We start from the raw sequence: 27464 nt of genomic DNA on the forward strand, positions 1-27464 counted from the left end.
AAAATCTGCATTTTCCCATACAAGGTTGGCCAGTTGTCTATCTTGGAACTTGGCTGCACTGAAACAATATTATTCTAATACTGTTAAGCTTACCACAGTATTGTTAAGAGATACGGGGAGGTATAAAAGGATTTTCATATTTGGTAATTTGATGCCCGGCTTCGATTCCTGAAAAAACACTTTATTTTTGGAACTTGGCTTTGCTTGGACTCTATTTGGTATTTGAAGCCAGAACTGACGAGGTATTCGATCACCCGAGACACTCCCATGTTTTTTTTTTTTTTTTTAAATGCCTTTCTTCCTGCTTTCGAACAAGACTGACGCTGTACGCCCAGAATCCTCAAAAGCACTGATGTTAACATTATGCAATTACAGTGTGGTAAGCAACTGGCACATTTAACCAGTTTCTTTACCAGTTATTTTTCATTCTCCTCATATAACAGGTGAGCTCATGCTATTATATAGGCTTGGTATTTCTGACACATGGGTTTTTATTTCAAAACTAGGAAAATCGTCTTAGTGACATATGAAGAAATGGTGCCGATGATGACGTAGGAGAATGACAACAGATGCTTAAGGTAAAAAAAAAAAAAAAAAAATCCTCGAGGAAACAAGGAAATGGAGAGAGATGCAGACGATCAAACGAGATAACATCACTATTATTCTTCGAGGAGACAGAACCGACTGAAGTTATTTGCTTTAAGGCATAAATTTCTACCAAGCCACTGCAACAGATGTTTTACAGGTATATTACGAACTTTTAATTTCCTTCCTATTCCCTTCCTACGCAAGTCTCGCTTTTACTATTTTATATAATTAATTGTATTTTATTTCTAAATTGACTACAAATGTGCTACTCTGCCTCTAAATGCTATAATTCATTCTCCGTCACGAGGGTTTTGAACTCCTACTGCACCAATCTGATTGAATACTAGTTCAATCTGTGGATATTACATTCCTACTTTAACTTCAAACCACGTAGCGTAACAGTATGTTACCACCTGAATATTTGCCAGTATGCATGAACTTCTTCATGTTTTACAAACCATCGTAAACATCTTTCACCGTTGTTGTTAAGTTTTACATCCCATGGTTATACCGGCTAGGCTAAAGGAGACGGTGATGATGAAAAATCAAAGAAATGATGGAATGAAGAAAGTGAGAGGAAACGAGAAAACCCACACACATGGTATTTGTCCACCACAAAGTTTACTTGGCGCGAGGTGGAATCGAACCAAGGGACCCCATGCACCAGACGCGAACGCTCTACAACTGAGCCACTGCGGCCTCGGGTAGTCGATGCAATGGAAATCCCCCCTCCCCCCCCCAAAAAAAAATGAGAAGGTGCTGTATGTTATTTTCTGGGATTCCCAGGGAGTGTTGTCCCACTCTATTCTGAAAGGTCACACAATTACATGCGAATATTTTCGTACGGTTTGGAACACAGCCGCATGCTACACAAAATGGATGTAGCGATGTCAACTGTGTATCAATAAAGTAGGAGAATTTTGTTACGACCAATAATTTTCTCTCTTTTTTTTTTTTTTTTTTTTACCGGTCGACAGAATATAATAACAGCAATAATGATAATAATAATTATTATTATTCCAAAGTAGAAATAAATAATTAAAATATTAAATAATTATCACTGAAAAAATGGAAAGTATATTTTAATGAAAAAAACCTGATTTTACACTATTCGTTATTTTGAACGAAATCTACTGTGCTGACATTAAGCAAAATCTCGCTTATTGATCAGAAGTTACCAGGATCTTGTCCTAAGCAGCAATTCCATTAGTGAAATTAAATCTTTATTCCTTTCTCATAACACAAATCTTGTATTGTAGGTTAGTAATTAAATTGAGAAATTCGTAACTGCGCTTAAATTGAAATAAAAAATAACCTGTTCAATATGTTTATTGACTGAGAAATAACAAAAAAACATCCATCATCGCATATACATGACAGTTGCCTAGACAGTGAGTTTGGCCTCAACACAGCAGCTTGTATCTTCATCTATCCATTACTTAGACCTAGTACATATAAATAGGGCCTACTAAGAAACTGGGATATACATCAGGGTTGTCTTGCAGTATCAAAAAATAATTAGTTTAAAGGTCATCTTATACTATAATTACTTATTCTGACGAATATTACAAAGTTTATATCAGCCATGCCATCACACGAACATTAAATGACACATACATTATTACTACTAATAATAAATTATTTATCGTGAGTTAAGAAGGAGCAGAGCAGTGGATTTATGACATTGGCGATACAATATACCAATATTTTCAGCTCTATTTACTTCTCCGAATAGTTATTACTTAGTATGAAAATTCTATAATTATTCAACAATAAAAAATTAATAAGGAATGTGAGGATATTTACATGAAGAAAACATGATAATAACAATATTATCTGTATTTCTTAAATTGGTTCATTTCTAAATATTGCATGAATCGTATTGTAACCAGATAGAGGTTTTCTGAGGCAGGCAACTGTGAATGATTGGTACCGTCGAAGTTCATTTCGTACGTTAGCATTCATTAATTACAAAATTTAATAATCAACTAAAGAATTTCAACAAAAGTTCCAATCAATAATTTTGCATAGATAAAATGACCCAAAATGTAATTTTATAACTTAAATTGAATAATAGCAGGACTCGTCACGACGCATAAACCGATTATGTTTTTTCAAAATTATATTCATACGTCACACCTAACAACTAATGCCGAGCTATGAACAAACTAGAATTTATCTCTGTAAGAACATTATTGCCTTGAATCATATTTAACATTCAAAATTTACTCCCGTAATTCCTAAATAAATGTTGATACTAAATTATTTCATCCAAAAATGTATAAAATATCTATTTTATACAGCACTATTTCTTTACTTCCTCTTTGAATTTCGCTCGTCAGTTGTTTGGTTGCTATTAATTTCAACTGCCCGTACAAATAAATGGCAAGCACCAATTAAGAGAAGCAATTACAGCCATCAACGTTCATGCACTGTTCGATATCATTTGCAATATTAATAGTTTAATATTCGTAATAATTAATTTCTGTGTGTGGAAAAGAGACTTCTCTAGTACAACAGAAACAAGCTAACAATAGAATGATAAAAATAATATATCAACGTTCAGAAAATTTTACATATATATTATATTGTTCATAATATTAAAATATTATTGATATACAATTTTAATCAAAAGAAAAACTATTGTTCAGGACCTATTATATATAAAACAATTCTTCTCAGAGTAGAAACACCTCGTCCAGTTCCTTGCCAGGTGGTAAAGTGCCAAGGACCGACGAGACGTTACCACGTTGGATAGAAATGGATATGCGCTGTATAAGATAAGGTGTGGAGCGAACTTCGCCGGAAACACAAGAAATGCGTCTTCCTACCTCCCTAATAAATTCAAGACTTCTTGCACCCCAAGCACCACTGGTTTCAATAGCGATTGGAGTGAAAAACTTTTCGAGAAGGTTGTTGTATTTTCTTTGCTTTTCAGCTTCTCTGCGATTAGCAACAGCTCCAGCATTCAATACTGACAGAGGGAGACTTGAATGAGCGTATGTATCAGCGCATGTGAAGTCCCACAATAAACATTTTCCTCTCATCCATGGAACTACTGTCATCCCATCTGGTCGCTTTCCATCCGAACGACAGCAACCAGAAGGTTCCCGTATTGAAGGAAATCCAGCTGTGTTGAGGGCTCGTTGTATTATATAATTTACAGAGGAATGTCGGGCGAATCTACCAGCGCTCTTCATGCATGAAAGACCATGCAGGCCACGTTGGTTAACCTCATCCCCACAAGCTGGACAGCGATGAGGTTCACAAACTGCTCAGCCTAAACGTAAGGCTACAGCAATTCGAAACCTTTCATTTGACAAATGAAGGCCTAAAGGCGGAGAAGGTATCGCCATCAACCATGCACCCGCTTCTTCGGGTGGTGAAGTAGCAAGAAGCCTGGCTTTATCTTCCGGAACAACAACAGATTGTAACAAATGGTTATGTAATTGACATGCAATTGGTGTATACCAAGATGACTGATAACACTTTTTGCTAATTTCCGGAAGGCTTGTATTTGCTAAGTTTGCCCACTTATTAGAGCCTTCTTGAACTGAACCATCTGGGTCCAAACAATAACCCTGTGGAAGGAGAGCTTCGATTAAACGCCGAGATCCGTGGTATGACGCTAAGAATGTAGGAATCGCCATATCCACAGCTCGTCGAATACCAAGACCGCCCAAACCAACAGGTAAACATGCTTGTGTCCAAGAGTCTTCATTTAAGGAGCAGTTCAGAATTGATTCAAGGCCAGTTTTCAGGACAGTATCATATTTTTCCAGCAAAGAACTTTCATGCCAAGATGGAAAGCATCGTAAAAAATAGGTTAAGCGAGGGATTGACAAAGATGCTCGTAAAAGGAAAAATGCTGAATGGGCTGAAATTGAAGGAAGTCGAGACAAGAACAATTCTAAAGTAGATATTTTATTCAATAGCACGTTAGTGAGTGCTTCCGACGTGAGAGCAGCACCCAGAAGACAAGCATTCTGAATTGTTAGGGGGCGTATGCCTGGTGCGGCCTCATTAATATTATATAATGACATTGTTAATACATGACAATAAATTATTTCTTTTATATTATATTGTTATCCATTGTTTCTAAATACTACATACTATACGCTATATCTCCGAAACTTATCCCCAATATATTATTTTGAAATAATTATTAGTCAATTGCAAACTGTTATGTTATGCTATTTTTGCTGCTTTTGTTGTAGAAACTGTTATTGTTAGTAGTGTGATAGTATTTCATTCTTGGTTACAATAAAGAACGTTATCAAGTAAAAAAAAATAATAATAATAATAAATAATTACATATAATCAGAATACACTATACTGATAGAGAAATTTTAGCTTGCACATTTGTTACTGTAGCTAAATTTTGATTAAAAGTTTATAAATGTTGGAACTTAAAAATATATCTAATCATGTGTAGTCCTTAAGCAATATATATATAATTTAAATTTACCTTTAACTTATCTTATTTATAAATCAAATTATTTAACTGAGAACTACAACCTAAGGAAATATACGAACGGGTGAATACCCGGTACAGCTTGAGAATACGGTTGTAAACTATAGAAAATTCATAAATTCATATCCAGACAAACGCAAATCATTTTTTTTTTTTTTTTTTTTTTTAATAGTGGAATACCAACAAAACACACGATCGATAACTAAGAATCAATGTCACGGATTCAGAAGGATCCGTTACAATTTGTTGAGAAATAGACATAGGTTAGTTCCCTGTGTTTCCTTGTTCTTGGAAGTTAGAACGAAACGGCACGAATTTTTGGTGTGCATTTCGTATTTAGATCTTCTTAATTCATACTATAAAAGCAAGTTTCCTCAGTCTGTTTGTCCATCACGCTGATTTCTAATAATTCATAGTCAAGTTAATAGTAGTCGCTAGCTGTGCTGCCTTTGCATGATACCAGGAGATGTCCCTAGCGTACAGGCAATCTGCAAGTGAGCCGAAGGCTTATAGTTTTGCTTCAAAATACACTTATTATCTGTAAGTTGGTCACTTTTCAATGGAACAGATAGTGACCAACATAGACAATTTTACTGTATAAACTGTACTATATTACAAGCTCTGCCATGTGAATTCTTTTATATATATACTAGACAAAATGCCAGTTCTTAGCACGAGTAGGTTTCTGAAAACTATTGAATCCCCTCTTCTTCTTAGGATACGCATGAGAGGATGAATTTGAATTTAAACGGCATTGGAGTGTCACTATTCATCTCAGCAATCCCAAAAACTATGGATTGAACACTAATATGGTCGTTTTCGATTACTTTTACATGTCAACTGCTCATGCCTTCACCTAATCTCTTGCCGAAAATGTACTAAAAGAGTAAGTTAGGGCATAGTGTACTCAAGTACCAAAAATAATCAAATTCGGTGTAAAGTTCAGAGAGCAAATATTGCTACATTCATCTTTTATTTATATATATATATATATAATACAGAGGACTTCCTTTTAACTGTCCATCGGCTTAACCATCCATCTTCCAAGAAATAAGTAATTTTCGTCACCTGTGTTCGGTTTTCCACAATATTCCATACAAGCCTAAATGTGTTTATAAAATACAGTACTATACTTCATTTAGTATTTTTCAATCCTATTTTTACAGTTTTGTTTTTCTTCAATCAATACACATACACTGTAAGTGTGTGATTTGTGTAATAGTCTAGTGTGCTTTATTCAGTGTCACTGGAACAGATTGTGGTCGAAATTTCTGCTTGTATTAAGTTAAGTTTATTAAATGATAACATTGTAATCTTTATAAAACCATTTTGGAGATGCTATACAATTTAGAGGCTACGAAATGGTAATTTTCGCTTTAACTGACGTTTTAGTTATCTGATCGTGCCTGGTCCCGTGGTGATCGGTTAACAGTAAGTTTACTGTATATAGTTATCACCGACGCCCTAGCCGCACAAGAATACTCCTTCTCGTGCGATCAGAGCAGTCAAGCAGTGCCGCGTTTGGTACAACGAAAGATGGGTGACCAATTCGTACTCACAAGATCTTGTTGGCACTGTGGCGTCCACCAGCGTTGTGAGGGCAACTGGGGAGCTACTTGAAAGAAAGAAGCAGTAAACTCTGGTCTAGCAAGCCAACATTAACAGCGAAGGGAGCCGATATGTCAAACATACTTCGCCTAAATGAATGAGTGCCACAAGTCGGCTGGTAGGTTCTGGTCCTATATATATATATATATATATATGTATATTAGTTAGTCTAAGAATTCATCTGGTAGAGCTTGTTTACAAATTTACTCCACCAAAATTATAATTGTATATATTTTAATACTTATCTACCTTCCATCCAAATTATTAAAACTTAATTATTAGTAATTACTGAAGTAGAGTAACTTAATAACAGTATAGGCTTACCCAAAACACTCCATTATTGGTCTACTTATTACTGCCCAAAGGGCAAGAATAAACCTCATAGGAAGAAACGTTGAGACATACAAAAACGAGTCTGCACACTGCAAGAAAAAAAAAATGTAGAACTCATATAACAAATGTATCTTATTTTGTAATGATGAAACATGTCTATCTATCAGTGAGTTTCCTGCCTGATGCCTACAGATGTCGCTAGCCTGCAAGCAATTTGTAGATTTAAAACTATTTTGCCGATACAGCAGATCAAAGAGTTGGGCGCAACAGGTATAAGACTATTCCCTATCCCTTGTTTAGCTAAATGAACTTCAAGGTATTTGTAATCAGAAAAAAAGTGCACTTCGCAATTTTTACTAATTTATTGATACTTATGTTCTCTTTACTTCTACAAATACTCCATTTAAATTTGGCTTACTCGTTCTGAAATGATTAACAACATAACATGTAGCAAGAGGTGTGCACTTCTGCTGGTAACTACACATTCTAGGCAAAATCAAACCTAACAAACCAATGTTAGGTAGTAGGAATTTGGTTGTCACTAAAACTCAACAAATGTATCTTGCAAAGAATAAAACTACTAACCTGTTCTTGTAGTTGTTTATCTTTTTTTAATAATAATAATAATAATAATAATAATAATAATAATAATAATAATAATAATAATAATAATAATAATAATAATAATAATGTCAAGCTTTACCTGTAATACAACTATAAATGAGAAAAAAAAGTTAATGACTGTTCATTATCACCTGTCTTATTTTGGTATACCTGACACTTTAAATTCTCCAGCTTCTGCTACATGACTGTTTTCTCCCTTACAATATTGACTCATTCCAGCGAAAATTAGCTGATTATAGTAACAGTACCATTTTGCAAATTCTGATATTTTGTACATATTCATATCTGTTTCTGGTACACAACGGTATGATGTTAAATATCGGATCCCTTTATGTATGTTCACGTTAAATACACGGCACATACCAAATTGTACAAAAAAATCAATACTTACACAAAATGTAATGTCTTATAAGCAAAGAAAGGTACGCACGTGAATCAAACATAACTGTACAAGTAATAAAGTTGTTTACTGCAATATCATGAACACATACTTATCCCAATCCCAAGTGCCTCAAAATTGTGGATTAGACCACGTTCAAGCCTTAAAAATGGTTATTCCATTAAATGTTACTTTATTAACTCTTCAAACTGTCCCTCTTTTCATTTATAAGATATTACACTTCGTGTAAATACTGATTTCCTAATTTGATTAATTTCATGTCCTAAATATGTCTGCCGCGAGCATAGGGTAATACGAATGCGAATACAAAATATCAGAGGTATCAAGTGATTTTCTGAAGACAAACTCTATTATTATTACTATTATTATTATTACTGGTAGTATACACAAGAAAATCACATTTATGTTCAATAAACTGTCACATTGGACAAAAAGTATACTTACACAACCCTTTCCATCTTCTCTAGTAACTGGCTGAAGATACAATCATATAAATTATTATATATAATCATATGACCGGTAGATACAAAACAATAATGGTTAAGAATTCATAGTTCTCGATGTTAATTTTATTTTATCAAGAACTCGGTGTTATCTAAATATAGAGAAAAGAGTAAATCACAATTCACTCAGCACCAGATCTTCGAACCCACTAGAAGTAGGAATTTGAAATTTGAACAACTGTTCTCCTTGAATTCCAGGCTGCAGATAAGACGATGTTTTGCGAAATGTAACCTCTCGGACCATTTCCGAAACTGCTGAGCATACCCTGTTGTAACTTCATATAAATATTCTTCTTGAACCCTACAAGGTCAAATGGGGCTTGAAACTTTAACTGCACATTGGGCGTAGGAACATGAAATTTTGTACATTTGTTCTGCATGAACTTGAGGGAGTGGATAAGACGGACTTTTGCTAAATGTGACCTCTACGGGAAGAAAAAAGGTGTTGACCGATTTTTAGTTATTCACCAGACTGCAAAGTCGCTAATTGTAGAAACTTTAAAATTTGTTGATTGACGGATAAGATGTAAGAGGATTTAGTATTATTATTTCATTTACCAGACCTCTAAAAAATGTACGATGTAACAACTTAAATTTTGTATAAATGCTCTTGTCAAACTCTAGACCAGTGGTGGCCAAACTTATGAACCTTCTGAGCTACCGTACCGTTTTTAAATCTTACTGTGAGCTACCAACCAAAAGAAGTGACAACTAAAAAAAGCAGCCTTACATTTGTTTATGAATGAATCAGTGGAGGAATCAATGTTAGCCAACCGGAACGTAAATGCGATCTACCGAAAATGTCCCCGCGAGCTACTAGTAGCTCGCGATCGACGGTTTGGTGATGATCACTGCTCTAGTCTACGAGTAAGGTAGGATTTTTGTAAAATTTATCATCGCATTTTAAATGTTTTCTTGCTCTTACACGAGATTTTCCGAAATCGTTCCTCTTAGAGAAAGTTAAAATTTGCATATATGTTCTTAAAATACCTTAAACATAGGTATGTCAGAAATTTCAAAATTTTTACCACGAAATATGGATACGGGGATTAAAAGTTTTTAAACTATTATTATATAATTCTTTTGAAATTCTGTGCATACAGGCACAAAATTTATATATACACCTTTTGATATACAAATATGAATATGACAGGAGAAGTCGACTTTGCCAAGTTTCGAAATTGGAAAAGAATATTTGGGGTAACTTCTGGAAAGTTCATTCTTCTATGTTATGTTATCTGCAAATAGTTTAGTAAGAAAATCTCATTTTTTGTTTGTTTGTTTAAGGACGACCTACAACAATTAGGATGACGGAGCAATTCTGGCAATTGCCTGTAATTTCATTTCAGTTTTATAGTTCAATTCAGTATATAATATGTATTATTTAGCAAACACCTACACAAGGCAAGCATTTTTTAAAACTGGTTTTTGTAGCTGATATACGCAATAAAACTGTTACCATTCGCTGCACGAGAATAACACTTAACTGCCTGGCGTTAATTTTTTAAGCTACCCATTTCTTTAAAATGATTAGTGATGAAGGTGCTTTTACCACATTCCACAGTAGTATAAAATAATAATCAGCTTAGTTATAATACATGGTGTGATTTACCAGGGGTGTTATAATTCCCCCATTTTGTTATTCTCTGGGGTAATTACGGAGACGTTCTCTTTCAGCAAGAATATAAAATTTGAAGAAGGAAATATATCAAAACAATGTTTACTGGAACTGCTTAACATCTGCTAAATTTGAATGTCTTTGTAAACATCTGTGACATAGATATTTACATTACTGCTGAAGAACTCTGTAACCGTCTGCGAAGGATGTAGCAAAATCCCTACTTGTGGTACAAATTATTCCGCACTCACTTGTTGCTGTGAAGGAATGAATATCTTGTTAACATACAATAAAAATAATATGGGCCCAACATTCAACTCATGTAAACGCTGTGTGGTCTTCATACAACAGAGATTATTACAGACTTGGTTTAGGGTACTGTCTGTTCAGTGGACCTTCGCTATTCAAATAACAAATAAATAAAAGATAGCGGAGTGGTTAGAAAACAAAATATTGTTGATGATACGACTCATACAAGATAATTATGTAACCAATATCAAATCGTGGAAAGACTCAATTTCTGTCTATAAATAGCTCATATACGTGCATGTATGCGATAAAGCGTTGAATATCAACATACATAGTCAAGAAAACAGAAATACTACCCGTATATGTCGTATTTATTGGATATTTTCCACCACAAAAATAAATAGGTAAACACAGAAGTAACTTCACTTTCCGCCTGCAATAAACACTATGAAATTTAGAAATGCAACAAAGCCGTCTTCTTTGAATCGTTTTTTTTAAACATAAAAAGCCGGCTTCTTTTTTTTTTTGGGGGGGGGCGGAAATTTTGGCTTTTTTCATTTTTATGATTTTTCTATCTAAAGAGTTTTCTTACAGTATACTGTATAGTTAAAAAAGATTTCGTGACCTACATGTCATATTTCACTCTGGAATTCACCATCATGATGGATGGAGCACATGTTCCATGAATTAAACATAACGTACGTAATATTTGAGGGCAATTTTAGAGGATATTTATTTTAACTTGTGAGTTATCGTCATTTTCTTTCTTCTCTAGATCATTTCATTTTTAGTCATCCGTGTTTCATTTCTTAGAGCTTTGTACTCTAGCTTCTAGCACATAGTTAAATTTAAGTTTTTCAATATATCCGTCATAGCGTACTTCCACATTTCTGTTATATTGTAGCTGAGCAATGATTTAGTAATAATTTCCCGGATACAACCTTGAATACCATTTTACACAAATAATCGGTAGCGAATTTAGAAAAGCATTTTCGGAGAGGTTTTTCTTATTAATGTTTAGCTTTACTAAAAATTCCTAATTTTTATTTGGTAGGAGCATGAAGTTTATGAGTACAGGCATAATTAATATTTCGTTTCGTTTGTATATTCAGCAATAATCTTTCGGATACAAACTTGAAGACCATTTATACTGATAATCAGTGGCGGATTTAGAAAAGTATTTTGGGAGGGATTTTTCTTATTAATGTTTAGTTTTACTGAAAATTTCTGATTTTTATCTGCGAGGAGTTTGAAGAAGAAACAAGTCTCAACTCTTGATGAAAAAGTCTATTGTCACTCCTATTAATCTGAAGCGGTGAGACAGATGCAAAAACAAAACAAAACAAAAACTAGAACGTATCAAAGGAAATGACTCGTGCCATTTTGCAATGCTTATCGACAGTCGAGACGTGTCCAATGTCCAATTCTGTATCATTTAACACGAGCTTTCACATGATGTTTTTATTTACCCCCCTTGGCACTTGAAACTTTTGAGTTGGACCCCGTCTGGGATCCTGCAGTTGAAACTGGGATATTTCTTTTTTCCTCTGATACATTCTAGTTTTTGTTTTGTTTTGTTTTGTCTTTACACCTGTCTCACCGTTTCAGATTAATAGAAGTGGCAATAGACTTTTTCATCAAGAGTTGAAGACTTGTTTTCTCTTCTTTCACTTAACATAAGCTTTCATACGATACTCAATTTTCCATTTCAACATTTTGAGTTTAACCCCGTCTGGGACCCTGGATTTTTTATTTTTTTTTATTTATTTATTTTATTTTTTTTTTATTTTTTTTTTTTTTTTTACTTTGAATCATCATACTTTTGAAATAATGAAATACCCGTGTTTTTGTTTCTACACTTATTCCACCGTTTCAGATTCATACGAGTGGCCATTGACTTTGCAATAAAGATTGTGTTGATATTTTGACCCACCGCTATTTTGCACAGGCTTATCGTACAGAGTCACGACTTGATTCATCTTCTTTTATTCATACGATGTGCAAGTTGATCCCCCTTTCCATTTAAAATTTTGAGTTGGACCCCATCTGGGACAATTTATTTTACTTTGATACATTATACTTTTGAAATGATGAAAGATATGTTTTTCTGTTTTCATATTTGTCCCATCGTTTCAGATTTTTCGGGGTTGCAACGGGCTCTAAGACACACTTAAAGGTGTTAATAAAAATGAGTAACGTGCTGCCCTCAAGCGGACTGCTTGACACCTCCCCAATTTTGGTAACCGGTTTTGAACTTACCTTGACCCAAGCTTTCAGGAAATACATTCATCACCCCCACTTTGTGGGTTCAGGTTCAAGTACATTCTGTGTAAGATAAGTTTCCAACCATCTATAATGTATAATCGAATAAAATTATTTTCAGTTCATGTTTACATAAGAAAGGAAACAAATTTGGCAATTCTGAAAAGCGGACGGATAACTGGTGATTCTCACACACATGCAACACCCTATCAAAGCGCTACTGTTCTCTTCATAAATTTTAGCTGGTGCCGATTCGTTTGCTGAACACCTGTAACATTTCCAAGTGAGAAACAGTACAGTTTGTAAAAAGAAAAATCACTCTTTTTAACCTTCTTGCGTTTTAGTCTATACAACGAAGAAAATTATTTTGAAAAATAAATGTTCACTAAAGTGTCTTGTACACTCGCATAAAATATTATCTGAGAGCCGATAATTGGTTGTACTGAAATGCATTTTTTTTTTTTTTTTTTTTTTTTTTTTACGTTCTATTATCCTAAATTGACAAAAATCATTTATAGTAGAAGACAGTGAAATGGCAGGGAAAATGTACAAATGGAATTCTAGGTATAAAGATGAACTTTTGGCAATAGATCTGAATTTGGCAGATTTTGACTTAGAATTCACTAGTTAGGTTGTGCTTCTAACAAGTCTCTTAACGTAGCTGACAATATAGGCTATATAATTTTCCAAAATATGCACGAACTGTACTTTTTAAAAATAAATTTGGACTTAAGAGTTCTAAAGTTTAAAGTTTTCATAAATTGTTCTCATTTGTTTCTGTAGAATAAAAAATACACAACAGTAGTTCTTACTCGCTAGTGTTTTTATCCATAACTTCCTTATAGAAAATATTTAAAAACACAATTTTAAATGGCTGTAGCAGGCCTATGATATACGCGCCCAAAAGTCAGTGCAAAGGTAATGCAATAGAAGCTAGGCGACTCTGTCAAAATTCTCCCATAGTTGGGGCAATTAGTTCGGAGTTCAAATAACAAACCTCAAATTTTTCTCACGGTGGTTTGAGATTCTCCTCAATTGATGCAAATAATACAGAAGTAAAATGAAATCTTTGAGTTTTACGTCCCACGTTTGTGCCAATTAGGCTAAAGCAGACGGTGATGATAAGAGATGAATGAAGTGGTGGAATGAAGAAAGTGGGAAAAACGGGAAAACCCAGAGAAAACCCACGAGCACGGTATTTGTCCAACACGAAGTTCACTTGGCGGGAGCTGGGATCGAACCCGGGACCCCAAGCACAAGAGGTGAACGCTCTACCATTAATACAGAATACAATTATTACTCTATATGCCAAAATTAAAACAAAAAGACAGGGGCGCGGTGGCTCAGTGGTAGAGCGTTCACCTCCGGTGCTTGGGGTTCCTGGTTCGATCCCAGGTCGCGCCGTGTGGACTTTGTGGTGGACAAACACCGTGCTCGTGGGTTTCTCGGGGTTCTCCCGTTTCCTCCCACTTTCTTCATTCCACCATTTCATTCATCTCTCATCATCACCGTCTCCTTTAGCCTAACCGGCATAACCGTGGGACGTAAAACTTAAAGATTTCATTTCATTTCATAAAACAAAAAGAGATTATTTTGGGAAACAATTAAAGATAAGGTATACGTATACCTAACATAATTGCCCCACGCCACCCTACAGCCATCACTAATTAATTCTTATTCGAAATGAGGAGCTACACTTCGATGCATAGCCAAAAAGTTTACAAGTACATTCTTCATTCAATACTCTGTACAAAGATACAGGTAAATAACATAAAATTATACACATGAATACACCTACAGACTCTTTATGATACTTTCACTTCACTTTTTGATAAAAGAATTTCAAATACGAGGTACTGCTTAAAAAAGAAAACACCCCTTTACGTGCAGACCTGAGCCATCCAAAGTTCAAAACTTGCATTACCTGAAAGAAACCATATGCCATAAACTTTTCCACTTCTCGAGGGATTTTCATGAACGAGTAGACCTTCTCTCTACGAGCAGAATACAATGCTTCATCATGTTCTAAAAGATAACCTCGAGTCAGCTCCACTTTCAAAAACTGTACTAGCGACGGGCTCTGCGACGTTTCTGAAATAATACACAAGATAACAATCTAATAACTTAACAAAAAAAAAAAAAAAAAAAACTTATGGAAGTTATCTAAATATATTCTTCGAACCATGCTTAATGCAGAGAAATATTTAGAATTAAAATGCAAGGAACTTACCAACCAACTCCTTCATATTTCATTTCCTCGTAGAAATTTTATTTTTTTCCTTAACGTCCCACGGTTATGCGCCGAGGTAAGGGAGACAGTGATATCCCCACAAGACCACTTGACGCATACAAGGATCCAACCAGGAACTTCATACATCAGAGGAGGTGAGCGCTCTACCACTGAGTCACCGCTGCTCTTAATGTTCTATTTGTCTATTGTTTTCCCTTCATAGCCTTAGAAGCAGATCGAAAAGTTATGAAGGAAAATGAAATGTTGAGGGTCGAATTCGTAGCCATTCACGTAATTTTCATATCCCTATCGTTCTGAACAATTCTTTTGAATACACATTAGTTCATCTGGGATAAGAACCTTATATAAATACTTACTAATAATCGCAATAGGAATATATATATATCTGAGATGCAAAAAAGTTGGCTTTTTTGAATCGATGTTTTTTATTCATACAAAAAGCCGGCTTTTTGGGGGAGAAAACGGAAATTTTGGCTTTCTTCATTTTCATGATTTTCCTATCTAAACAGCTTTCTTATAGTATACTCTATTAGTTAAATAAGATATTATGACTTAAATGCCGTATTTCACTCTGAATTCATCATCATGATGAATAGAGTACATGTTTTATGAATTAAACACAAAGTACGTAATATTTGAGCACAATTCTAAAAGCTCTTTAACTTTATTTAACTTCTGAGTTACCGAAATTCTTTTCTTTCTAGATCATTTCATTTTTAGTCATCCGTGGTTCATTTTTTTAGAGCTTAGTACTATAGCTTCTTGCACGTAAGTCAAACTTATGTTTTTCAACATATCCTCTTAGTGCCTACTTCCACAATTCTGTTATACTTAGCTGTGCGATGATTTAGCAATAATCTTCCGGATAAAGCCCTGAATACCATTTTATAGAAATAATAAGCAGCGGATTTAGAAAAGTATTTTGGGAGGGGTTTCACTGATTAATGTTTGGTTTTTCTAAAAATGTCTAATTTTTATTTGGAAGGAGCTTGAAATTTACGAATAGAAGCATAATTAATAATTCGTTTCGGTTGTATATTCAGCAATAATCTTTCGGATACAACTTTGAAGACCATTTTATACTGATAAAAAAAATCGGTGCCGGATTTAGAAAAGTATTTTGGGGGATTTTTTCTTATTAATGTTTTGTTTTCTGTAAAAAATCCTAATTTTTATATGCGGAAATGCTTGAAGTTTAGCAGTAAAGGCATAACTAATATTTCGTTTCAGAAATTTCGTAATTTCAGGGAACAGGCTTCAGTTCGAAAGACACCCCTAACCCTAACTCCCTTCGCAAATTCGTCACTGCTGGTAATTAGTAATAACGATTTAAAAACAATAAGAAAGGAAGTCGGCCAGGACTCATAGTACACGCACTATCTCTACATTCACAGATGGAATTACGAAAACCTTTTGTCAGAATGATCGAATGCGGGATTAAATCCCGGACATCGCGATAGAAGTGCAAAAGCTAACCACTCACTCATGTTTGTTGTGCAGTTGTACCTGACTTTACTTAAATGTAATCCATGTGTGTGTGTGTGTTTTTTTTTTTTTTTTTTTCTTTCTTTAAGGGAAAGTTCCGTAATGATCATGTTGAATTCGTCTTATTAAAACTGCACAAACTTACAGGACTGCCAACAGGAGTTTGCGCTTCACCGTAAGTATCTGTGCGTTTAGTTGTCTTGTTAGCGTGTTTAGCGTCGCTTTTCATCACTGAGGCCTGAGACGGGATCCCACGCATTGGGCTCCCAATCGGAATTGAACTCGCGACCACGCGCCCAAAGATGAGCGCTCTGGCCATGAGGCTGTGGAGGAGCCCTTTCGAAGATGAGCTAAATCAGTGATATTTTCAAAATTTATTTAATTTTGTAGGAAATGTACACTGCGAATCCTCTCCTCCCTAACTTTCAATTTTAAAAAATCTTTTTGGAGAAACGGAGTTTTATGCGTAATGCTACCTCTGAACCGCCATTTTTTAAGATTCAAAGCGAACGGCGGTACCTCAAGGTCACAAGTTTACAATCCTGCCAAATTTCGAAACTACTCAAGTCTTTTGCATCCAAAATGTACTTAATGACTGGACGAAACTAATAATTACAAACTTTGTTTTTTACTCTTTCACTGTTAATGCTCAGGAGGAGGTGCATTAACAAAATTAGCTATTTTTGAGCGTCCTATACAAAGGTTGCATTTTTTCAATCTTTTACAAATTAATCCGTTGTAATAAAACAATGATTATTCTTCATTCTTACTCTAGTACGAATTTTTATGGGAGTTCCAGAAGTCAGATATAATAAACTTATAGGTTATAACACACAGACGACAGAATGATATACGTAATGAAGAAAAAGACAAAACATAATTATTTTTGAGAAGGCTACAATATCAAAACTTATATTTTGTGCTGTGTTTTTATGTTCAGTAAATATATTATTGCCTTGCAGGTGTTTGTTTGAACTCACACATATACTACAATAAATTATGTATATCATGTAACAGTTTGTTTTCCTCTTAATGTGCAGCCTTTAAGCGAATTATATAAATGTAAATATTTCTCTCATGTTTTATTGTAATTTTATTTTGTTTCAAAAAGAGGGTGTGGGATGTTTTGAAGTAAAAATACTACATACAATTTTGTTAGTTATTTGTGTGTGTGTTTTTTTAAATGTACTTACTTTTGTATATAAGACGTTAGAAAATTCGTATTATATACATTGGTTAACCTTTCGGGACTCATAATGTACAGTAAATATCTTAAGAATTAAAACTGTTTGAAATATCTTCTCGAAATTCATGGTAAATTTTCGAGATTGTATATTATTATCTGCATTAACCATTAATCAAATGAGTTTTTGTGTTGTAGAGAAGCGAAACAAAATCTGCGTTATCAATTTAAACAATTTTTTAAAAAGCCCAAAATTTCCCAAGCAAAAAAAAAAAAAAAAAAAAAAAAGTTTTTTCCGAGCCCTTGCATCTCATATACCTATATGGTTAAATAACAAGCATTAACCTTATATCTTACATCATTTAGGCTCTTTCCAGGCCTTCCGAAGAGAGGTGTGAGAGAGCATATACGAAGAAATAATCATTGTTGGATACAAGATTAACGCATGTTTTTTAAGTACGCTATTGAAAGTTTTCTGCATTTAGAAATCGTTTATATATATATATATATATATATAAATCAAATAGATGATGCTTTATTATAAGAAAATATTTCCCACTGCATCGTTCTCTTACATATCTTTCCTAGACAGAGGATGTGACATGTTATTCCTATCAACGTTCGTCGTTACCAAGCAACGTACGAATTAAAGATCTATCGTCGGAACCAAAGAATGTATGAATTAAAGATCTATGTTCAACGAAAGAGGTAAGAGTGATATTACCTTCCATTTCTTTGGTGTACATATATAACGTTTATTCTAAATTTATTGACGTACAGTATTTTTGGATTTATGACTAAATAAAACTGCCTCCCCACCTTGTATTTTGTCTTCTTACGCTATGGGTGGGAAAGAAGAAAGTATATGCAAATGAAATACAGTACCTTCAGAGCTTCCGAGTACAACTAAAAGATCCATTTTAGATAGTCTCCATTGATTACATGAAGTGAAAATAAAAAACTTTCAATTGGAACTTAATTGCAAGAAATGAACTTTTCATATTAAATATATAAATCTCAGTCACCGTTCAAATACACTCCCTGACAAAAAACACCTAGACAGAATGTAGGAAATGAAATGCAACTTTATTGTAATGTCTACAATATCAGACCAATCCGACATCGGGTATGGCTGTACGAGAGTAATACGTGGTGTTGCATATCAGTAAGTTGTAGTATCTCATAGGACATAGATATATGGGTTGATGATACGGCTTGGAAGTCGCAATCGGTGTATCGCCGCCTCAGGCAAGTTAGTTTTGAAGATCGACAGTGGCGCGGAGTTGGCGTCCGACTTGGTCCCAAACGCGTTTAACTGAGGAGAGATTAGGTGACTTTGCTGGCAACGGAAGAACCTCAATATGAGATAGAGAGTCCATAGATACACGTGGCCTGCGTGACTGAGCGTTGTTTTGTTAAAAGAAAATGAAATAAAATCTTTAAATTTTACGTCCCCAGGTCATGCCGGTTAGGCTAACGGAGACGGTGATTATGAGAAATGAGTTAAATGGTGGAATGAAGAAAGCGGGAGGAAACGGGAGAACCCCGAGAAAACCCACGAGCGCGGTGTTTCTGTTTTGTTAAAAGATTGTACTAGTATGCTCTCACAGGAGGCATAACACATGCGGACGCAGAATATCACTCACGTATCGCCATGCTGTCAAGATTCCGCAAATCACCACGAGAGGTGACCACAAGCTGTATGCGATAGCTCCCAATACCATGATACTAGAAGTAAAGCCGGTGTGCCATTTCACAATATTGTCTGGATGTGAACCCCTCCCCCTGGCGCTGTCACAGACGTACACGATGGTCATCTGCCGTAATGCAAAACTGAGACACTTCTGAATACGACCCGCTGCCATTCATAAGAATTCCATGCTGCCTGATTCCGACTTTAAACTGGCGTTTACAACGTACGCAGGGGACGGTGCACCTGCAATACAGCTGATACCAGTCGTCAAGAAACACGTATCTGGATGACACGGGATATTGTAGAGAAAAATGAAATGAAATCTTTGAGTTTTACGTCCCACGATAATGCCGGTTAGACTAAAGGAGACGGTGATGATGAGTAATGAATGAAATGGTGGAATGAAGAAAGTGGGAGGAAACGGGAAGGCCCCGAGGAAACCCACGCACACGGTATTTGTCCACCACAAAGTTCACTTGGCTGGGGCTTGAATCGAACCCGGGATCCCAAGCACCAGAGGTGAACGCTCTACCACTGAGCCACCGCGGCCCCCGGGATATTGTAGAGTGTCCGGATGGTAGGTGCACACATCATAGGATTATGTAATGTTGTAAGGTTGGACACTGTGACGGTCGTCTATTGCGGTATGTCGTAGTCGACTGTTATGAGTTGATACCTTCCCAACATTGAGCCACAGTGACATCGGAATGCCTCACTTGTTTGGCAATCACATAAAACGCCAAGCCAGCTTCAAGTAACTCCACAATGCGACCCTTTTTCGACGCTATAAAATGTTGATGATGCTGTCTAATGCGGCAACGAGAAATTATGTGCATTTCCTGATCTTCCTACACTATGCTGACTCACTTTGTCACGCTTCGTAACTGATTGACACGACTGGGTTGAATTCCTAACTGCTGGTATTAATGCCCTGTCAGTGAAAGTTCAAAAGATCTATATCACGATGTTGCACAACCTTTCGGGTTCTATCCTCAGATGTATGGATTAAAAATTGGTTAAAAGGTTTTGAAAAACATAAAAGATACTAATCTTAGCCTATAAATTTAATTCTCATACAGTACAGCCAAAGCTGAATCTCAAGGTATGCATACGTGTACAAAATATACAATGGATTTCGAAGCGGTTTTGTCTGCACGATGCTTATTATTTATTCATTTATTTTTAAATTGACGGTTTAAGATAAGTACGATAATTTATTTCGTTTTTAACATTTTTAACTATCCTTTTAATGAATGCATCTAATGATAGATCCCGAAAGATTTTGAAATGAAGTACAACCTTACACATATGAACAGTGAGTCTCTCTCCTCACGTAACTGTATTCTTACAAACAACAGAAGACTGACCGATTCGGACCCATACACGAGTTTCCTTTTACGAGAACATAGAGGCTTAACAAATATCATGAAAAAGTTCTTAATAGTTTCTTCTATTTAATACAGCGGAATCTTTTAAGTTTTTGTAACGTATTTTTCGACGCGTCTTCGGTTTAATGTACTGAATTTTATGTGTGTGGGGGGGGGAGAGGGGGACGAGATTGAATTATTGTCCCATTAAATTTAAATTTATCTAAATTCACTTACAAGAGAATTACCTTTTCTAAATAAATTAACTTTTAGATGATAAATAAGGAAATTCTCGTTGGCGATGATCTTGATATATCTTCAGCCTTACACACACACCAATATGGAATCTATGCGAGAACCACTGTTCTCAAATCATACTGAGAGTGAATTTTTAATTCTCAAAAATGGACGAAACTTATAAACGGACATTTCGATGTAGTGCAGAAATATGAAGTAGTAAATTGTTATTAATGTATATACAGAGTAATAAAGATATATGGTAGAAGGGTAACAGGTTAATTTTTGTTAATGAAATTGGTAATAATTGTTTTTCAGTGTTTAGTTTAGAACTTTTCGTCATAATGAGTAAGCCTCAAAAACGTTCCTTTCAATCCTTGATGTAGCATGATGTAAAACCATAATATCCTACACATAATGATTGTTTTTTTGTAAATGACTGACAGCCCGGAAATAGCTCCTTTATCATATTGTGACTCCCTTAGATGTCTCTTCACTCTACTGTTGATATTTCTTTTCGTCATACTAATGTTAAGTGTCTAGGCAAGAACAACATACTTCGTAAATGCAGGTAAGAGAATTTCTATCTACGAAATAGCTTTTGAAATAACTCTATTCAAATTTATAGGTGCTTTCATGCTGACTTTTAAGTTATGATTCATTGCAACATTTTTTAGTTTATACGGTAAGTTAGGAAATAATGGAAAGAATATCCATTTATGCTGTATTATGGTTTTACTGACTTTTGAACTTTCTACAATAATGAATGCTCTTTGTTGCCAACCTTCCATAGTGGGCTTATTGTACCCACTCCTAAAACCTAAATCAGATATGTATTCAAATATAATCCATACCTTTATTATTGTTATGTAATTTTAATTTATGTAAGAAAATGAGCCTCGCATAGAATCTGATGCCCACGACTGCATATCTGGTTGGTGTAACCTAGTAGCTTTACGTCTTCCTGAAATAACTGGCAGAAGTTCACAATCAGTTTGGACAAACCCGATCATCAAATTGCATCAATCAGTGTTACTACAAGAAGCAGACAGCCAAGAGTACAAGGGCCGACTTCTCGCCTCCTCATCTCCAATTTTAGGTGCTTGGCTACAGTCTTTACCTTCACACAATCTACGACTACAACTTTTAAATGAAAGTTTTTGTATTGCAGTTGCATTTCGCCTAGGGGTAGACATATGTAAATCACACAACTGCTCTAAACGTGGTACATCAGTCAACCAGAAAGGTCTACACGGTCTCTCTTGCATAAGTAGTTCCGGAAGACACGTGAGACATTCGAAAGTGAAGATATTATCTGGAGAGTACTCACATCGGTGGAACTTCCATCTATTCGTGAACCTCCGGGATGTAACAAATCTGACGGCAAAAGACCAGATGGCATGACACTGGCATTATGGAAGAGGGGTAAGATTCTTCTCTGGGATTTCATCTGCTGTGATACTTACTCAACAGATACACGTTCGTGACCGTGGCCATTAAATCGAGTGGCACTTGGAGCCTTGAAGGTCTAAATTTCATCAAGGAAGTAGGCCAACGTATTGCACACGTTACTGGCAACAAACGAGGTACTAATTTTCTGACACAACGTATCAGTAGCAGTTCAGCGAGGCAATGTGGCTTCCATTTTAGGTACATTACCTCCTAGCAAATTATTAGAAGAGGTTTTCCTTTTATAACTAACTATGGAAAATTTGTTGTTTTCTCATATAATTTTCTTTTTTTTTCTACGCACCATCGTTTTATCTTTTTCTTTCTTCTACCTTCTCTGTTTTTCTTTATGACTTTCACAATTACCACATGATTTTGTATATCGGGAGATTTAATAAATAAATATTATGTCAAAGTGAAAAATATATAAAATGTTCCATTTTTTAAAAAATAATTGTTGCATTTTATAATTTTAAATTTTTCATATCTAACAATCAGGTATTGTTATAATTTACTGTTTCATTTTAAATTTATAATATATTCTATTCTAAGATATGAGTGTGAATGTAATAATATAAAAAGATGCCAGGATAAAAATATACCATTGCCACAGAAATCAGAGTTTTAATGATTATGAAAGAATCGGCAGAATAAGAATGTGAAAGCAAATGAGAAAACCATCAAACTGATGTGGCCTTGGATCGAACCAGTGCCCCTTTACACCAGAGGTGAACGCATTATCACTGAGTCACCGTGCTGCTTAGAAACTTAACCAAGTAGCAAAGATATCAACCTAATTAATTAACCTCTAAGTAATCGTGCCCTTTTTTTTGTGACACCAGTACTCGCGCGGGGGATCAATACACCCCCAAAATGATATTAGTTTTTTACAATAAAAAATATATTTTTAAAATAATTAAGTCAATGTAGCATAACTCTAGACATGTTTTTAAAAGTATTTGCTGCAATTAGATTTTTAGAACTCGTTTTGAGACATTTTTTAAATAATTTTTTATCAGGACTTGTGGCTCGCAACACAAAAGTTACCTGTTTGGGATTCTGTGAACACCCCGCGCGGGTACTTAAGGGCTAAGCGGGAAAATGGCACGTCAGACATAAACAAATTAACACGAAAACCCAAACACTTCCACTTCAAACTCGAAAAAGCAACAAACCTTACGGTGTTGGTCCTATGTTTGAATGATCGTGTAACTTTCATTATGAAGGTAAAGAGTTTAATCCAGTGAATCCTCTTCTAACAGACGAGTTCAAGTACTCAATGGAACGATGGATAAATCCACAACTTAATGTCAACGTTTACACACACATCCACCAGGGTGGATTGATTTAAATCAGTCTGATTTAAATCAAGATTTAAATCACTTGATTTTTTAAATAAAAATCGTTGATTTAAATCAAATTCCGAAATGAATTAATTTAAAGTGAATCCCGTTTGTCTTCTGTTATTTCGATTATGGAAGATAATAATCATAATACAATGAGACTCAAATGTATGTAAGCACAGTATGAAAACGAGTATCATGTAGGGAACGATCAGGGAAAATCCCGTCTGAACGGGTTACGGGTGAACCCTGCTTTCTTCTCTTTGTAACACAGGGTTTTAAAATTTCTATTCCAACGGGGAAATCACCATGGACATTTAAGATGAAAACTCTTTTGTGTCCACGTCTATTTGTTTGTTTCCAGATAATAGGGGCGTATTTAGAGGGGTCTGATCCCCTCTCCGAAGCAAAAAAAAAAAAATTAGATTTTAAAATTTTGGGCGAAACTTATGTACTAAATACATAGAAGTTCGTCGGGATCGTAATACGACAAATTTTGGATGCGTTAAAATATCGAATAATACTTTTGATAAAGTGGATACTTGACCCCATTGAAGAACATGCCGCGATCTGCGATGTGATCGCAGAAAATTTGCCGCACCTGTGCAGAAAAAAATGTTAGAGGAAATAAAATAGCCAACAGAAAAGTATAAAAACGTGCCTGCTATGTATAGATGTCTTAAATGCACGGACAACTCGCATTTGAACTGTTTTTCACGTCACATAAAGCATATTTTTAACAATCACAAGTGTTTCTTCTCGAACTGATCATCTTGATTTTTTTATTTTGGAATTCGTGCAGGGAATTCGTGTTATTATTCAGTTCAAAATCTCTTATCGTCGCGAATTGTGTCGAGAAATTTGAAGCTTTAAAATATATAAAACGATAATTATGCCTGTTGTGCTGTATGGTTGTGAAACATGGTCGCTTACGCTGAGGGAAGAACGCAGACTGAAAGTAATTGAGAATAAAATCCTGAAACGAATATTCGGAACCAAAAGGAACGGAAATGAGGAATGGCGAAAACTTCATGATGAGGAACTGCATAATTTATACCATTCACCAAATATTGTTAGGGTCATCAAATCTTGGAGGCTCAGGTGGGCAGGACATGTAGCGAGAATGGAAGAAAGTAGGAACGCTTTCAGTTTTAACTGGAAGTCCAATCGGAAAACGACCATTAGGAAGGCCTAAGCGCAGATGTGAGGACAATATTAAGTTGCATCTCGCAGAAATAGGAATACAAAGTACAAACTGGATCCAGTTGACTAAGGATAGAAGTTAGTGGTGAGTTTTTGTGAACATGGCATTGAACCTCCGGGTTCCATAGGTCATAGAGTGAGTTAGTTAATTTTAGGCGAAATTTACGTATTTTATATGTATTTCGTGCCGCTAGCTAGTCCTAATTGTTTAAAAATATGTCCTTGTCAAATATCAGTAACTTTCGTGAAAAGAAAAGTGTCATGTTGATATACGTTGCTGTACTTTTTCCTTAATGCTTAAGAAACTGTTTGGTATTAAAATAGGTTAACGATTGGGAATTAATTCAAAATTAAAACCCAATACTTTCACTTAAATGACATAATTAACATTTAATACTAATTCCTAATGTTTTTTCTTCAGTTCGCGACTTGTATTATACGAAGAAAAAGATTTGATTTAAATAAAAAAATCGATTTAAATCAAAAAAATCAACAAAAATGATTTTTTTGAAAAAAATCATGATTTTTTTCCACCCTGATATCCACTAACGCTAAATCGACAGCTGTGGTTAAATTCGTCACTCTGCCACCTTTGAACTTCATCTTCTGTTCCTCCGCGGAAGCGGATTATATATAAATTACCTTCAATGACATCCCCACGTAAGTTGGTACATGATTTCTAGATTGATCGGTAAAGGGTTTCTGAGAGACCTACTTCTTGTGGATACATTAAAATAAATTGCAGTGTTCAGAGTTCTGTTCCATAACGAAAATGTCTCAGTAAAGGGTAGTACGATGAACTGTAATAAATGTTAACGTAACAAGTAATTAGTTTGCCGAGGTTCGCTAGATCCGCACATTCTCTTTTACAGAGAAGAATTATTTACAAATAATTGATAGTTACATGTGTCGGAGCTTAGAAGATGTAGCTACCTTTACGATACGCCGTCCAAAAGATAGTAATCTTACGCTTGAAATAAGTGAGTACACGGGGATGAATGATACAAGATACATATAAGATACTAATTTCCACAAGTGCTGTAATACCTTCCGTCCAACACAAAATAAAAGTGTATTTTATGTTTACAAGAATGGAGTTACCGGTACTTGATAGTGCGGAATCATTACAAGTGCTACTGGGAATTTCTATCAATGTTGTTAATCCTGAGCACATGAATGGAACAGATAATTTATTTATGTCACGTACAGTACATTCAAACTCTACGAAAAATACAAGGAACAACAAACATAAAATCACAACGGAAGTGCATATGCAAACTGCAAAGTGAATGCCTTGATTACAGTGGTGTTGCACAAAACACAATCAAAACTCTCTGCAATTTTGTCGCGGCCTTACAACATGTACTGAATGTGGCCTACTTACGGACATGTAAGGTATTGTGGGAAGTGAACACGGGTAAGCTCTGATATTGAAGTGTAGTGACTGGAGTTTCTAAGAAAATTTTCATTACACGCACACCCACCAACTTTGTATTGCCTTGAACGGTCCAGCATGTTAAGGCTTAATTTAGCTTAGGGTGGGGTAAGTAAAGTTAGATTAGGTTAAATTAGGGTTTATGTTTAGTTGCAAGTAGCTATTTTTTTTTTTTTCGAAAAATATTATAATTTCACTAATTTCTGTTCTTCCAGTAATTGCATACAGTCTCTACCGCATTTCTCATTTCTACATGTACTTAAATTCCATTCTTAAATGAAACACAAATCAAGGGTTATTTTGGACACAAGGGGGCCAACGTAAGTAGATATAATTTACATTGAAATAACAAAGATAACCTAACTCTACCTAAAAAAAAAAAAAAAAAAAAAAAAATAGACAATATTTTAAAAGAGTAACACAGGGTGTCCAATATACAATGCAACCCGGAGTTTGGGATAGTAGAACTTTTGAACCTGAAGTGATACACAAATAATGGTTATACCAAAATGGAGTTTTGTTCATGCATATATTTTTAAACTAGGAAGCAACGATTGAAGTACACTAGAAACCACACAGTGTAGTCAGATGTAACCGAATGTGTAAATTAATTTTTTTGCAAAACATATAAATTGACTCATAACTCATGCGTATAGATGTTCTATCGTTAATTTTCAGTCTGTTTAGTTGGAATAGCTTGGAAACTATGGAACAGAAAAAAGAATTTCTTATTTCCACCGATAACTAATAGGATGAGACCTCTGTAAGGGGTAACTAGGGAAATCGTAGTTTTCATAAATTAACACTCTGAATTGGCAACCCTGCTGATGTTTCAGTGCATCAAAAGGTGTGTTAAGGATCTGTATACAATATGTAGTTCCTGAAAACAATGAAAAACAAACTTGGAATTATCATGATAAAATTTTTACTTATATGCACCCGGCAACGCTGCTGTTCATTTCTATGGGCTATTTAAAGCAAAAGGTATACAAGAAAATTCTCGGACTATTGAAGACCTGGAAACGAACATTCGCAGCGCCATTGAGAACATTAACACTTCTAATCTTCGTAAAGTTGCTGCCAACCTGGTGAAACGTGTGAACCAGTGTTTGAATGGAAACAGGGGACACTCCCAGCATCCGCTGTAGAGCTGGTAACC

General features: G+C 35.1%; 1 protein-coding gene across 1 annotated transcript in view; it reads right to left on the bottom strand.

The window, feature by feature from the left end:
- LOC145688256 (transmembrane anterior posterior transformation protein 1 homolog) overlaps window positions 1–27464 on the bottom strand; it is a 55723-nt gene that overhangs the window by 26253 nt on the left and 2006 nt on the right. The window contains exons 2-3 of the mRNA XM_081762224.1: window positions 14584–14750; window positions 6995–7092 (exon numbers count right to left, since the gene is read on the bottom strand). Coding sequence (XP_081618350.1) covers window positions 6995–7092; window positions 14584–14750 — 265 coding nt within the window. The remainder of the gene's footprint in view (window positions 1–6994; window positions 7093–14583; window positions 14751–27464) is intronic.

This window comes from Thermobia domestica, chromosome 1 (genome assembly GCF_964235325.1).
Source record: "Thermobia domestica chromosome 1, izTheDome1.hap1.1, whole genome shotgun sequence".
Taxonomy (NCBI): domain Eukaryota; kingdom Metazoa; phylum Arthropoda; class Insecta; order Zygentoma; family Lepismatidae; genus Thermobia; species Thermobia domestica.